The following is a 14,088-nucleotide window of genomic DNA, read 5'->3' as shown; positions in this document are numbered from 1 at the left end:
ATATTACTAGAAGGGGGGTACCACTGTATATACAATATTTTCACATAGCCATCTTTTTGCACACAAAAATCTAACAAACCAGAACCAAGGAGTACTATATACAATTTTTGGACTGTGTGATATCACAGATTTACCATTTTTAAACTGCATGATAAAACTGGGGTTGATACCTAGAAAGGTTAATTGCAATGTAGCAAAAATTGTCCAAGGGCCAGTCCCAAAATAAGACCTTGCTTTTTGTCTCTGAACACCAAAAGTATGCACAATACTGTACCGAATTTCAAAACCAAATAAAAATCCACCATCAAGTGTCAAACACACCACGTTACCTTGCATATTATCATCAGACCTTAACAGTTGGTGGTTCCTGATAAATGAGTCACTAAAACTTGGTAGTCCAGTTTCAGTGTCTTCAGAATCATTGGAAAAAAAAAATCTTTACACAAGACAACACCACTGACCAGACTGACAAACCCTGCTAACTTGTCCCATAATATATGAACTTAACAATCAGTGGTTCCTGACCTTAATATACGAGCTTAATACTTAGTGGTTCCTGATCTTAATATACAAGCTTAATACTTAGTGGTTCCTGACCTTAATACTTAGTGCTTCCTGAAAAATGAGCTGCTAAACATTGGGATGCCTTGCTCCAAAATCTGACACACCCTAGATACTAGTCTCTGGACATCCACGGGGCCAAACACACTGGAACTATTTTATTTTATTTTAGAAGTACTGTATTGTCTAATAGAATGGATACAAATATAATTATAAACTGTACCTAATATATACAGCATATATGGTTACTGTATGCAGTACTGGCAGAACTCCCATAGAAATGGGTGATATATCTTCCTGTCTGGAGACCGGCACTACTGTATGCAGATATTCGGTTTTGTTTAAAATCTCCTAATGCCACAGTTATTTGTTGACAGCTCTGAGGTATCTCATGCACAGTTTCCATTGTAGTCTTATTTGAAAGAACATCTTATCTTTCAATTCATATCAAATTTTACAATAAAACTTAGTATCTTTTTGTCCACTGAGAACATTAAGCACATAATCCATTGGACATTTTTTTATTTCACAGTAAGCTACATGCCATGAACACTCGACAAATCAAATATTATTGATTGCAGAGTATAAGTCAACCCAATTTTTTTCTGGGTCCACCCAATTTTGGAATTTTTTAACAAAAATTCTAGGAGGGAATGAGATTTACAGTGACGTACACACTCAGAACGAGACAGTTTGCTCATGCAGAAAAATCTACACCCTTATCCAAACGATAACACTGCCTTTCCTGGGTCATTCAATACAATGAAAAAAAAACTGCAGTATCTGCATATATCCTACAAGTACCTACATTAATATAGTAGGTATCGACAAAATATTTGGGAAACTACATGACCAGTATGCAGGCAATGAGTCACAATAACGTAGGCATACGTCATCTTTTTCCTGCACTCAACAAAATTAATAGTACAAAATGTGGTTTATTTTGGGTATAATAGTCCATTTTTGTGCAGTCATCCAACAGTTGCTACGAGCACTATAATATTTGATGACAGGTTGCTTAGAGAGGTAATACCAGATGTAATATAAGTCCAGAGACCGACACAGAAATTGAGGGGTATCAGTGGTCTCAAATGGAAAAATAAGTAATTATCAAAAGAAGCCAGGTCAGAAAGGTTATGTAGCAGATGGGAAAATACTCTCTATAACTCCTGGGAAATACACCAAACCAAAACAAAATTCCATACTGCATTGCAAATAAAAATAAGATCTTAACCATGACTTTAAAAATATAGATGTCAGATGCCTGACTTAGGATATAGTTGGACATTCGGTGTCTAATATGGTTGAAAACTGGACTCTAGACCTGTCAGGATGCCCACCTCAAGGACCACATGTCTGCTATAGGTCTAACAAGTTTTGCATTTTTGAACATTAACAATATTATTTCCCCCACATAAGTGGATCCCCCCCACCCCACCCTACGCATAAAAAAAAAACTAAGCACCCACATATGTCTATAGGGCTATTGAGTCCACCATAAAAGTTTATTGGCCATCAGGTATACCTGAAGTCCTGCACATAGTCCAGGACTAAGGTTACCTCTCAGTGCACATGCACCAAGATGCACAATACACCTCTCGACATATACAATAATCCATAAGGGTTACCAGGCAAGGAATAACAGCATGAACCACAGGTACATATATACTCATAACAATAATGATTACAAAGTTCCTTGCTCAATTCCAATTGTAACAAGACCCAATTTGTGTCCTTCAGTATAAACATATATTTTTATTTCTGCCTGCCATGGAACTACTTTGGAGATGGAAATGGTAATGCTGTCCTTAATGATCGAGAACTCTTGGGGGTCTCTGCAGGTTCCTCACCAGTTCTGGTGTGGAGGGACACCTACAGCCGTGTTGACCTAACCACCATCTAATGAACTATGCACAAAACAACTCTGTATGATCTGACAGTAACCATTGTAGGATCCCTCGAAAGCTTAAGTGCCTATGATACTTTTCAGGCCTAAGTGATATTTTTCCACCCTGCAATACCACCCACAATGTTTGCTTTACTACTTAAATTGAAATTGCATAAACCAATCTAAATTCGCCAATCATACCCCTAATACTGTGCACAGGCTCAGTAAAGATGAAACATGTAAATTGGTGCTAAACGAATGTGTTCCTATAGGCTTGTGTTGGTGTGTGGCCCAGCAGGCAGCGACGGGGCTGAGCCCCTGCCTTGCTGAGCCCCTACCTGGCTGAGCTCCTAGCTGGCTGAGCACGTACCTGGCTGAGCACCTCCTGGGACAGCTTGGAGGCTCGCAGGAACTCGTGCACTTGATTCACAGGTATAATCCCAGACCCTTCGCTGTCCAAGTGTGTAAACAGGTCGCCGTAATATTTCGTTTCGTTGTCAGTGAACGTTAAACTTTCCATTATTGGCCCTTATTATCACTCCGAAGGATTGGGGGGACTTGTCGGCACCGAGTCCCGTCACTGTCAACTAGCAGATCATCCTGGGGCGAGGAGTAAACTGGGGTGTTTATGGGAGAAGCATCAGCTGCGTTGCTCACTTGTCAGACATGTTGACAACTGCGGGAGATGAGGACTTGCTCGCTGGTTCTCATCTCTTCTCCCACGGCCCTACGCTCTAATTCATCCTCTTTCCCTCATCCTCTCAATTCACCCGACAAGTTCCAATCATATTGTGAATGGATGTTGTGTACAGACTTCCTGAAACAAATAATAATAATCATATTCGGGAGAATGGCATCACTTTGAGAAGCCGTAAAACATTGCTGACTGGAGCGTCAATGAGGTTTTTTTTTTCTTTCTCTCTCTCTCTCCGGTTTTTAGCCATAAACCACAGGAATGTCACCGGCGTAAGGCTCGCTAACTTCGCATGCGAGTGGACATTTTTACACGTTGGTGTAACAGGCCACGTCAGTTGTGTATTTCTAGTAATTCGTGCCTTGCTCCTGGCACTGGTTCAGGACGCCCTGGCATGCCGCCCGAGGCCCTCCTTGGGCGTACGCAGCCAAGACTACTGAAGCTATTCAACCTTATACGCCAGTTCTTGGATAATATGGAAGCATGTGCCATACAAATTGTAGAAGGCCTATATGTATATTATATATTCTCTATATATTAATTTATATACTTTATTTATGTTTATATATGGATATTTATCTGATTTACCTGAGGGCCACAAACCCTAGTGGCCTCGACGAGGACAGGAAGTCGGCTGCTTGTCGAAGGTCCCCCATTTGCCTTGATGATCTTTTCCTGAAATATTTTGAAATTCAGCACAGTTTTGAGAGTTACGACTTCGGCGGGTAGGCGGTTCCATGCGTCAATAACCCTGTAGGTGAAAAAGCATCTCCTGGTCTCAGTCCTTCATTGTGGCTTGTTGAGTTTTCCTCGTGTAGTGAATTTAATTTGATGAAAATTATCTGTGCCCACTGGCCACTGACATGTCGGGTGTTGGGTAAAAGTCTCACAACTTCCATTACTTTTGTACAGTCAGTGATGGTCTAGTGCTTATATATACTTTCTGCATCATGTATATCCATTCTTTAGTGTGGTACCCGAAACTCAGTGTTTAACAAGACTGGGGGATAGGTTGAGAACTTGATTTGGAAGCTGACTGAGGTACAATTTTAAACGAAGGTATTTAATCTAGTAAAAGATTGATGAACATTAACCCACCCAAGAGGTGGCACAGACATGAAAAGCCCTTTAAAAACGTAAATTTTGTTGTTTAAGATTCAGCTACTCGCAACAGAAGTTTAAAGTAACACAGGCTTGTTGTAAGCTCCTTGTGGATGTTACACTAATAGACGTTTTATACTTGTCATATAAGCTGGGGCTGCTGCTTAAATTTAGGTAATGACTATTGTATATAAAATTATCAAGAGAAAATTGTAGTAATCATAAGAATCTATATTAATTAAATAATTTTATTTTTAAATACTATTGTACAGGGAGAATTATTTCAAAATTTCTCATAGAGATGTCATTTAACGCTACAAATTGCCCTGCAGAGAATTACAACTGGATGGAATACGATGGTGAGGAAGTTACTGATTTTCTTTTGAATAAAGGATAGGGCGAACAATTTCTTACTTTATTATCAGGAGAAGGCGCCGAGCCAAGAAGACTATGCAGCACTGTCTGCTCTAAACGTCACACATGATGCCAATACGAGAGCAAAAGTGTTACAAGAGGAGCGGCGTCAAAGGAATCGAATCCTCCAAGGATTCTGTCGAGGGACAAGTGACGTGAGAGCAAAACTCTGCGACATCTTTACCGCATGAGGGAGCTTCATATATATGAGGTCCCTTTATTTACATGACGTATTTGCATAGATTTAGTCGGACTCGGGAACTTTTATATCGTAGGTAATGTTTCCAAGACTCAAGTCTTCTCTTATGGTCCAAAAGAGTCTGCTAGGATCAAAACCGTCTCCTAAGTTCAATATCGTCTTCCAGGACCCAAAATATTTTTCTAGGGACTAAAATCTACTCTCATGACTTAAAAATCGTCCGCCAGATCACAATATTCTCTCCCGAGTACAATAATTCCACTCAACGTTCACAAATTCTGTCCTGGATCATAAAATCCCTGCGTCCCAGACTCAAAACCTTATCACGTCACAAAAACCTTTCATGTGTCACAAACCCTCCTCCCCCAGATCACGACGAGTCACGGAGGGCACGCAGGAGGAGATGGAGAGTGAGGCGGGCATACTTGATAGCCTCCTGACGGCGCATCTTGTCGGTGAAGTAGTCGAGGTTGTACAGGAGTCTGCCCCGGAAGGTGTGTAGGAGGTGCTGGCAGACCACTCCAGTGGAGTGGCAGGTGGTGGAGTGATGTACGCGAGTTAGATGTACTGCAGCCGGGTCACCTACAGCAGCCGGGTCACCCACAGCAGCCGGGTCACCCACAGCAGCCGGGTCACCCACAGCCAAGCCACCCGGCCTAGTGGAGCAATCGACGTGGGACGGGACTCGAGTACTCGTCGTCTCCTTGGAGTGAGACGTGCGGGTCACACGAGCAGGAGGTAGATGAACGGTGCCGGGGAGGAGGAAGGTCAGGTCACACAAGTTGGTGATCCCAAAGTAGGCGCGTGTGAGGCTGGGGTTCTGACCCTCCTTGATGACCTGCTCCGGGGTCTGGAGGTCAAAGAATCGGGAACAATTAGTACCACAAGTCAATCATTCATTCACAGCTAATTTATCACGTGAATTATTTGTCCTGGAAAATGGAGGCAAAGTCATTTTATCTAATTAGAAATTTACAAATTTATTAGAGTAGCACAAGCGCAACACAATGTTATTGAAAGGATAGTTACATTACCATTGAGGCCCATCTGACAAGCCCAGTGCAAAACATCCAGTGATTCGTCGTTGAAGACCATCTTAGTCGAAACAAAACACGATCAAAATTACTCAAGTGTGACCTTAGGCACGGTCAGTAGATTGAATACGCGATTGGCTCCATGGAAAAGGAGCTCGGGTGTGTTAACCGGGGATATATTACTGAATAATGAATGCTGAAGTTAGCCAGCCCTCAAAAAGGGAAATTCGAATCTTCACTGAATTTAATGAACAAAACTAACTCTTTTTGTTTATATCTTACCTTTAATAGCATAGTCAAATTCTCACATTTCTTCTCATTAGCAGAGGTCGAGTGTCATGTAAATGTTAATTACTTTTCGTGTTAATTGAGCGTGTAGTGTACATGCTGGCGTCGCTTACTAACCTGACAGGTGGAGTCACACACCACCTGCTGGAGGACTGTCTGCTTATTTAGCTCCTGCTTGAGCAGTGTGTGCAGCTGGCTGGCATAGCTCCAAAACTTCCTCTCACCCTGAAAGGATACAAGTACCTTCAGCTTAAAGAGAGAGAGAGAGAGAGAGAGAGAGAGAGAGAGAGAGAGAGAGAGAGAGAGAGAGAGAGAGAGAGAGAGAGAGAGAGAGAGAGAGAGAGAGAGAGAGAGAGAAAGAGAGAGAGAGAGAGAGAAAGAGAGAGAGAGAGAGAGAGAGAGAGAGAGAGAGAGAGAGAGAGAGAGAGAGAGAGAGAGAGAGAGAGAGAGAGAGAGAGAGAGAGAGAGAGAGAGAGAGAGAGAGAGAGAGAGAGAGAAGAGAAGAGAGAGAGAGAGAGAGAGAGAGAGAGAGAGAGAGAGAGAGTAACGAGAAAAAAGTTATATACATCCATGCAGTAATGCCATACATTCACTCCTGCTCTAACCACCACCACCTACAGGTGTCGGGATGATGAGTTCGAAAATGGCGGCATGAAGACCCATTACGTCCTTGGCGGGTTGCTGCTGCCAGTACCGCCGCAAATTGACGTCGTGGAACGTCATCAGGGACTGTAGAAGCTCCTGCGGTGGCTGCCTCGAGTCCTAGGGCGATGGAAAGACTCCTGTTAACGGAATTACCTGTTTACCTGAGACTCGGGAATCCCTAAGATTTGGTGGCAAATATTTTTCACTGAAACGGGGCGTGTGTGTGGTTCACGGTACCTTAGAGGCGTCGGCCAGGAGGCGCAGCATGGCCAAGGCAGCGGCGGCGGTGAAGGCGGCGTGGACGGTGACGCCGTGGGCGCGACACTGCTGCCGTAGGGCCGACGTCTGTCCCACCGTCAGCCCCGGCAGGAACACCGTCTGCGTCGCTGCCCCTGCGCCGTCTGGCGAACACGGTGCAAGGTCACCCGGAAAGTGTAAAATGATAAAATTCATTTTGGAAATAAGCTGTCAATCAAAACATCTCAAATATCTTGAAAATGACTGATCAGTGTCACAAAATTTCACCAAATTAAACGTCAAGTATTTCACTTCTACATATATGTAACAGGTAAAGACAATATCTGTTTTGCTACATATGTGTGTAAGCCTGTATGTGGGGGGTGGGGGGGTGGGTGGAGGAGAGTGCCATGTAGGTGGGAAGGGGGTCAGCTACCTCGAGTGTGTGGAGGGTAGAGTGCCATGTAGATAGCAGGGGAGGCGTTGGGCCCATCACCGGCAGCAAACACCAAGTCTCTCTCCTTCCTTTCTAAGGCTTGTTCCTCGGCCACTGGCGAGGTAAACACCCCGACCTCTTCCACTTCTTCCTGCCCTCTCGTCACGTCCTCTCCCCCGGCAGCGCTGCGCAGCTCCTGCCGATATTATACTCTATCCCTATCTTTTATTGCACACTCGCCGGTTTGTCAATCGACTCGGATTTTTGCAGCCTGGCGTACTGCGTTCGCATAAACAAACCGATGTAAGCTTATTGCAAAACAAATAAAAAATTGCATGGAAATAAATCACAATTAATCACAATACTACCGACAAAATTTGAATAACAACAGCATAAAGAAAAATTAATAACCACCATGAATACCATTGGCGTACCTGGTTGAGGAGGTCCAGAAAGTGGTGAGTAATTCGCATGTTGGACACCCCATCAGTGATGACGTGACTGAAGCCGAAGATGAGAATATACTTGTTCGTCCCCTGTCGGCCACTGTCTCTCCCGAGGTCAGCACCTGGCTGTTTGTGTCCCAAAGAAACGCCATCGCCGAATGTTGAAGTTTGCCCGCTAGGAACAGTTGAAGGAAGGCCTCCAGAAGCTGCATCATTGCCGTCTGTACAAACCCACTCAACTTGCTCGCAGTTTTTAACAGTTTGTTTGCAAGTTGCAGAGTGTTCATCACTTATCGTCTCGGTACTGGGGCCTGTGTGGCACTGGGTTTCAAGGCACTTACTGTTAGCCTCGTCCTGAGCACTGCAGGAGCAATAGTCCTCGGGGTTGTCTTCGTCTGGGTCCTGGTAGGAGTCGTCAGTGTTGTGCTGGAGGTTGAGGTAGCGGAGGCACCAGAGGGGGCCACGATGGAGTGGGTACACTTTGTGCAATACCTGGTGGTACGCGCTGGTGAACCTCTGTCCCCGCACCTCCTGTAGGTCCTGCGTGCCCCTGGAGGCGGCCTCCGCGTGGTGAAACCAAAGACTTTTGGTGTCCGGATTGGTCCTCACGCATAGGCGAAGGCTTGGCACTGCCCTGGGTACAGGTGGATATTTCCTTTATTTACTTCTGGAACATTAGAAACCTCGAGCATGGCTATCACAGCACTTTCTAGAGTGTAAAGAAGCATTCAGAATAATAATACTTTACCTGTAGAGAGCCCAGAGTGCGTTGGAGAGGTTGGAGTGCGTGAGGGGAATGGTGGAGGTGAGCCAGAGTGCGTGTGCGATGGTCATGTTGCCAGCTGTGTTATAGGCAGCCACCAGCGTTTCCTCCACTCCCAGGGGTCGAACCCACCCGCCAGGGGGAAGACCAGTCATTTCGTCGCTACCAACAAACGCCCTTAAGAGGTGGCGCTCAAGACAAGCTGGAACTAACTCTGCACTAAAACTATCTTAGTATAATAATTAAATTAACAAATAATAAGAAATAACTACTTAGAAATAGCATAGCAGGATTGATTAATTACACTGATACAGCACTTTGGACGTAAGAATGACCTCAGAATTACTTGAAAGTGATATGTAATGATAAGAAGCTAGAGTCTGGCCCAAAGACGCACCACTCAAGCAAGAAATTATCAAAAGAAGGCGCCAAGCCGCCGGGAAGCTATGCATGAAGCTCACCTCCTCCAGGAGCCTCGTCAGGTCTGCCCTTGATAATAATAATAATAATTTTCATAAAAAATATACAAAAAGAAGCTTTGGTTTAATATTTGCCACAACGGACGTATATTTAATATTTTTCCTAATACACAAAGCGATTCTGGCATAACATTTTATAATAATTCAGTTAGGTTGTTTTGAGGTTAGATGATGTAGGCAATACTAGACAAGCTAACATATATAAATTGTTCGAGAAATTTAGCAAACAATATATTAAGCTTTTAGGCTGGACAGAACGTAAAAAAAAAAGTTTATAAGAAAATAAACATGTGTTATGGGGTAATACTTGAAATTAATACTTAAAATTAAATGAGAAAAGATTACGTTTTTGAATTGTTGAACGATTTGAACAAAATTGGCAATCATACAACAGATATTTATAAACAACAGTTGTCTTAACAATACATAGTTACTAATTTTAACATTGTAGACGAGAACTTCCTAAGCTCAGTATGTAACTATTATTACCTTTCACCGATTCCCAATCGATGGCCACCTTACGGTTACCTTGAAGTTACCTTGAGGTTACCTTGAAGTTACCTTGAAGTTACCTTGAAGATACCTTGAGGTTACCTTGAAGTTACCTTGAAGATACCTTGAGGTTACCTTGAAGTTACCTTGAAGATACCTTGAGGTTACCTTGAAGTTACCTTGAAGATACCTTGAAGTTACCTTTAAGTTACCTTGAGGTTACCTTTAAGTTACCTTGAAGATACCTTGAGGTTACCTTGAAGATACCTTGAGGTTACTTGAGGTTACTTGAGGTTACCTTGAAGTTACCTTGAGGTTACCTTGAAGTTACCTTGAAGTTACTTTGAAGATACCTTGAGGTTACCTTGAAGTTACCTTGAGGTTACCTTGAAGTTACCTTGAAGATACCTTGAGGTTACCTTGAGGTTACCTTGCGGAGGTTCCGGGGTTCAAGGCCCCCGCGGCCCGTTCCCCGACCAGGACTTCTCCAGGCTAGAGTGCCTTATAGGTAAATTAAAATTAATTGTATCGAGTGCAACAGAAATGCCAACGACTTTAATCAAGGAACACCCGTGGGCTAGTTCCTAGTGCCCATTGTACGATGATGAGTCTCCCGTCACCACCCACCATGGGTACGGTGGGTACGGTGGGTACGTGGGTACGAGAGTTCGTAACACACCCATTACACGTCAACACACGGAGTTGATGCTATAGTCTAGAACTCTCTCGCCAGCACGAATGGAGACCAGCATATAATAGAGAGAACCTTTAACCCCAGCATATAATAGAGAGAACCTTTAACCCCAGCATATAATAGAGAGAACCTTTAACCCCAGCATATAATAGAGAGAACTCTTGTGGTGGTGGCCCCAATAACCCTCCCGCTCTTCACAAACCTATAAGCACATCAGCTAACCTAAATTAGTAAATAATCAGCAACAGAAAGCGGCCGAGCCAATATGGCTATTACAGCTAAGCCAATATGGCTATTATAGCGCTGCAGAATATTTTATTCTTAAAATATGCATACATGATAAAACACAAAGGCATATTTGAAGGTACAAGGGAGTTGCATATTAAATAAAGCCACTATACTAGCGAGTCAGGTCAAAACGACCTGACTGGTTACGACCAGAGTCAGGTCGTAACTATAAATGTACAACATTTATAGTTACGATCTCTTCCAGGTCGTAAGATATCCGAGGTATAATGCGGGTAAACAATACTAAATGAGAAGAAGTACGCTAACCCAGTCACAAGGCGATCGATGTCACTTAATTCACAGAGGAATTTACCGAAGGTCACATGCAGCGATGCACACAGCTCCCTGACCAAAGCCCAACCACTTGGGCTGGACGGTAGAGCGACTGTCTCGCATCATGCAGGTCGGCGTTTAATCCCCCGACCGTCCACAAGTGGTGGTTGGGCACCATTTCTTTCCCTCGCTCCGTCCCACCCCAAATCCTTATCCTGATCCATCCCAAGTGCTATATAGTCTTAATTAATGGCTTGGTGCTTCTCTTGATAGTTCCCTTCCTTCCCTTCCCTGACCAAAGGCAGAGTGTGTGAACTCATTCGGGCGCCATATGTACTCACCTAGTAGAGGTGAGTACATATGGACGGTGTCCATATGTACATATACACATATGTGGAGTGTATGACTGGAGAAGGTGGTGAAGGTTGTGTCATCATACAAGCAGAATAGAGAGTTAAGACGGCTTCAAATATTTACCAAGTCATTAATATTAAACATTATATATAAGACAAAAACTGTAGAAACAACAAATATTAAATTGTAGATTAAACAAAAATAAAGCAAAATTTAATGTTTAATCCAGAATAACACAGAAAGGAGTGCAAGTCTTAACAGCGTGACTAATAACGAGTGCAAGTCTTAACAACGTGGCTAATAACGAGTGCAAGTCTTAACAGCGTGACTAATAAGAGTGCAAGTCTTAACAGCGTGACTAATAACGAGTGCAAGTCTTAACAGTGTGGCTAATAACGAGTGCAAGTCTTAACAGCGTGGTTAACATGATAGTTAACAAACAAAACCATTTAATAACACCATCAGTAAGTTCACACGGAAACTCGGGTGATTATTGATCACCTATAACAGCTGGGCGAGAACAATAACACTATTACGGGCTAATGAACAAATCCACAATAGGGGCCATGATGTGGGATCGAACCTATGCGCGCTCTAGTCAACTGTACCATGGTTAAAAAAAAAAATGCAACCTTAGAGTACTACTGCCCTCACGAGGATCCCGAGGCAGCCACTCAACTGTTACTAACTACTATTTTTTTCCACACCACACGAAGCAGCCCGTGACAGTTGACTAACTCCCAGGTACCTATTTACTGCTAAGTAACAGAGGCATTAGGGTGAAAGAAACTCTGCCCATTGTTTCTCCCCGGCGTCCGGGATCGAACCCGGGACTATAGGATCACGTGTCCAGCGTGCTGTTTGCTCAGCCACCGGCCCCCAATCCAATTGTGGATTTGTTCATTTGATATATCAAATACGTCCCCGCCTAATCGTTTAACAACCAGGTATACCCATTTTACTGTTGGATAAACAGAGGCTACAATTAAGGATTGGTGCCCAGTCAATCCTCCCCGGCCAGGATATGAACCTAAGATAAAGTGCTCGCGAAACTCCAGGCGAGCGTCACCACGGGGACTGTAACTCACGGGACTCTTAACTTATTTGTACACACACACATACTCTTTTGAAGAGAAATTTAAATTTGAATTTGAACATACCTGTACTTTGTATACCCGTCTGGACTGGATTGCACGTAATAATCTCTCGTTGGCGTCGGCTATAATGCAAATATCGCCTTGATCTTACTGTTCACGGTCAAGGTGTAAGATCCAGAGGAAGACGGAGCAGCGTTCACCTGGAGCCAGCACCTAGTCTGAGGTAGACCCACGGTTGCCAGATCTAAATTGCTGAAAGTAGCGAGCTGACGGTCTAAATGTAGCGAATTTGTAATTAGAGTAGCCCAATCTTTTTTAGTGAATGATATGGGTTTCAAAGTAATATATTTTGATATATAGAGTACACTACACAATGTTAATTGTTTTATTAATATTATTTCTGCACATACACACACATATATGAGCCCCTTGAGAGACTTGAAGTAGAGGGGGGGGGGTAGAAATAGCCTAAGCTACTCTATTCCTTTGTGATGTATTTTTTTTTATTGTCTCAATAAACATACTTGAACTTGAAGTGGACTTTAATGTTTTTTCGGCAGCTTTATTTCCTTAGTGTCCGAGCTGTTTTCTTTACCGTGTATGTTGTAATAAACTATTCCTATATTTATAATTGTTTCTCCCTGTGAAGATTATTAAACAATGGTGATTATAAGGGCGCGGAAGTTCAGCCTGGCCAGGGCCGCCAGCAGCCCTTGGGCCCGCCCCGGCAGCTCCCAGTCTTTAATTTGGCACCTTTGTGGCACCTTTGTGGCACCTTTGTGGGACCTTGGTGTAAGCCTAACATGTATATATACACACTGGCTGCCTGTTCCCCCTACACAATGATTTATTATTACCTATTATTTTATCATTTAATTTAAATATTAAATAAAATAATTTATTTAATTATTATAGTAAGTACTTAATCATTTAATAATAAGTAGTAAGTACATAAAAATATTAAAAAGTACAGTTTAGTCATAGGAGATTCCTAGATTGGAATTCACTATCAAATTTCAATATATCCAAGTATTTTTAGTGTGAAATGTTGTTATTATATGCATAAATTGTTGTTTTAATATTATGCTTAACCACTTGGGCTGGACGATAGAGCGACGGTCTCATTTCCTACAGGTCCGTGTTCAATCCCCGACCACCCAAGAGGTTGGGCATCATTCCTTTCCCCCCGTTCCATCCCAAATCCGTATCCTGATCCCTTCCGAGTGCTATATAGTCGTAATGGCTTGGCGCTTTCACTTGATAATCCGTATCCTGATCCCTTCTGAGTGCTATATAGTCGTAATGGCTTGGCGCTTTCACTTGATAATTCCCCCACCCCCCTGAATAATATTACGAGAGCAGTATTTACGGGCTATTCATGCCCGTGCCACCTCTTGGCTGGCTTAATCTTCATCAATCGAGAGCAGTACGTCCTAACCAGACGTTATATGATGATATCCTCAACAGTTGATAAATAAAAGTAATTGCGTAACTCCAGTTATCTAATACTTATCATAAATGGTATAAAACCTTATCATAAGCCAAGGGATTTGTAGATCAGTGTTCAAAAGGGAATTCGGAAGTAATAATAACAGCTGATGCCATCTGTCGGCAGAAGAGAACACTATCAACTTGCTAGTCAACAGTGGCCATAAGATACAGCTTACGCCATCTGTTGACATCAAATTACACTTATAACAAATTA

The 14,088-nt window shown here is 42.9% G+C and overlaps 2 protein-coding genes across 5 annotated transcripts in view; both read right to left on the bottom strand.

Annotated features, from left to right (window-relative positions):
• The window catches only part of Reps (RALBP1 associated Eps domain containing), a 60,514-nt gene extending 56,956 nt beyond the window's left edge, over nucleotides 1–3,558 (bottom strand). Inside the window, exon 1 of one of the 2 annotated variants that reach the window (XM_045758989.2) lies at nucleotides 2,820–3,558. In XM_045758989.2, coding sequence (XP_045614945.1) covers nucleotides 2,820–2,969 — 150 coding nt within the window. In that variant the 5' untranslated portion in view covers nucleotides 2,970–3,558. The remainder of the gene's footprint in view (nucleotides 1–2,819) is intronic. The other variant, XM_045758988.2, reaches the window with a different exon arrangement.
• Nucleotides 3,559–4,476: 918 nt separating this feature from the next.
• LOC123768444 (uncharacterized) lies at nucleotides 4,477–12,601 on the bottom strand. Of its 3 annotated transcripts, none has more exons than XM_045758990.2 (8): nucleotides 12,447–12,601; nucleotides 8,692–8,925; nucleotides 7,932–8,577; nucleotides 7,498–7,693; nucleotides 7,062–7,225; nucleotides 6,798–6,941; nucleotides 6,297–6,404; nucleotides 4,477–5,707 (listed from the first exon to the last, which is right to left on the bottom strand). In XM_045758990.2, the coding sequence occupies exons 2-8, from the start codon at nucleotides 8,859–8,861 to the stop codon at nucleotides 5,228–5,230; spliced, it is 1,908 nt and encodes a 635-aa protein (XP_045614946.2). In that variant the 5' UTR covers nucleotides 8,862–8,925; nucleotides 12,447–12,601; the 3' UTR covers nucleotides 4,477–5,227. The 3 variants fall into 3 exon arrangements, with proteins under 3 accessions (XP_045614946.2, XP_045614947.2, XP_045614948.2); XM_045758991.2 differs by having other exon boundaries at nucleotides 8,692–8,920; XM_045758992.2 differs by having other exon boundaries at nucleotides 8,692–8,868.
• Between the last annotated feature and the right edge of the window lie 1,487 nt (nucleotides 12,602–14,088).

Source organism: Procambarus clarkii, chromosome 35 (genome assembly GCF_040958095.1).
Source record: "Procambarus clarkii isolate CNS0578487 chromosome 35, FALCON_Pclarkii_2.0, whole genome shotgun sequence".
In the NCBI taxonomy this organism is placed as follows: Eukaryota; Metazoa; Arthropoda; class Malacostraca; order Decapoda; family Cambaridae; genus Procambarus; species Procambarus clarkii.
The sequence above is the reverse complement of the archived record's forward strand: the minus strand, read 5'-3'. Positions and strand labels throughout refer to the sequence as shown.

Excerpts from the sequence above, each read along its gene's own strand:
- LOC123768444 (XM_045758990.2), bottom strand. The coding sequence starts at position 8,861 with ATGACTGGTCTTCCCCCTGGCGGGTGGGTTCGACCCCTGGGAGTGGAG. Across the intron at positions 7,694-7,931 it reads TTCTGGACCTCCTCAACCAG|GAGCTGCGCAGCGCTGCCGG; the intron begins GTACGCCAATGG and ends TAATATCGGCAG. Across the intron at positions 6,942-7,061 it reads TCCTGGCCGACGCCTCTAAG|GACTCGAGGCAGCCACCGCA; the intron begins GTACCGTGAACC and ends CCATCGCCCTAG.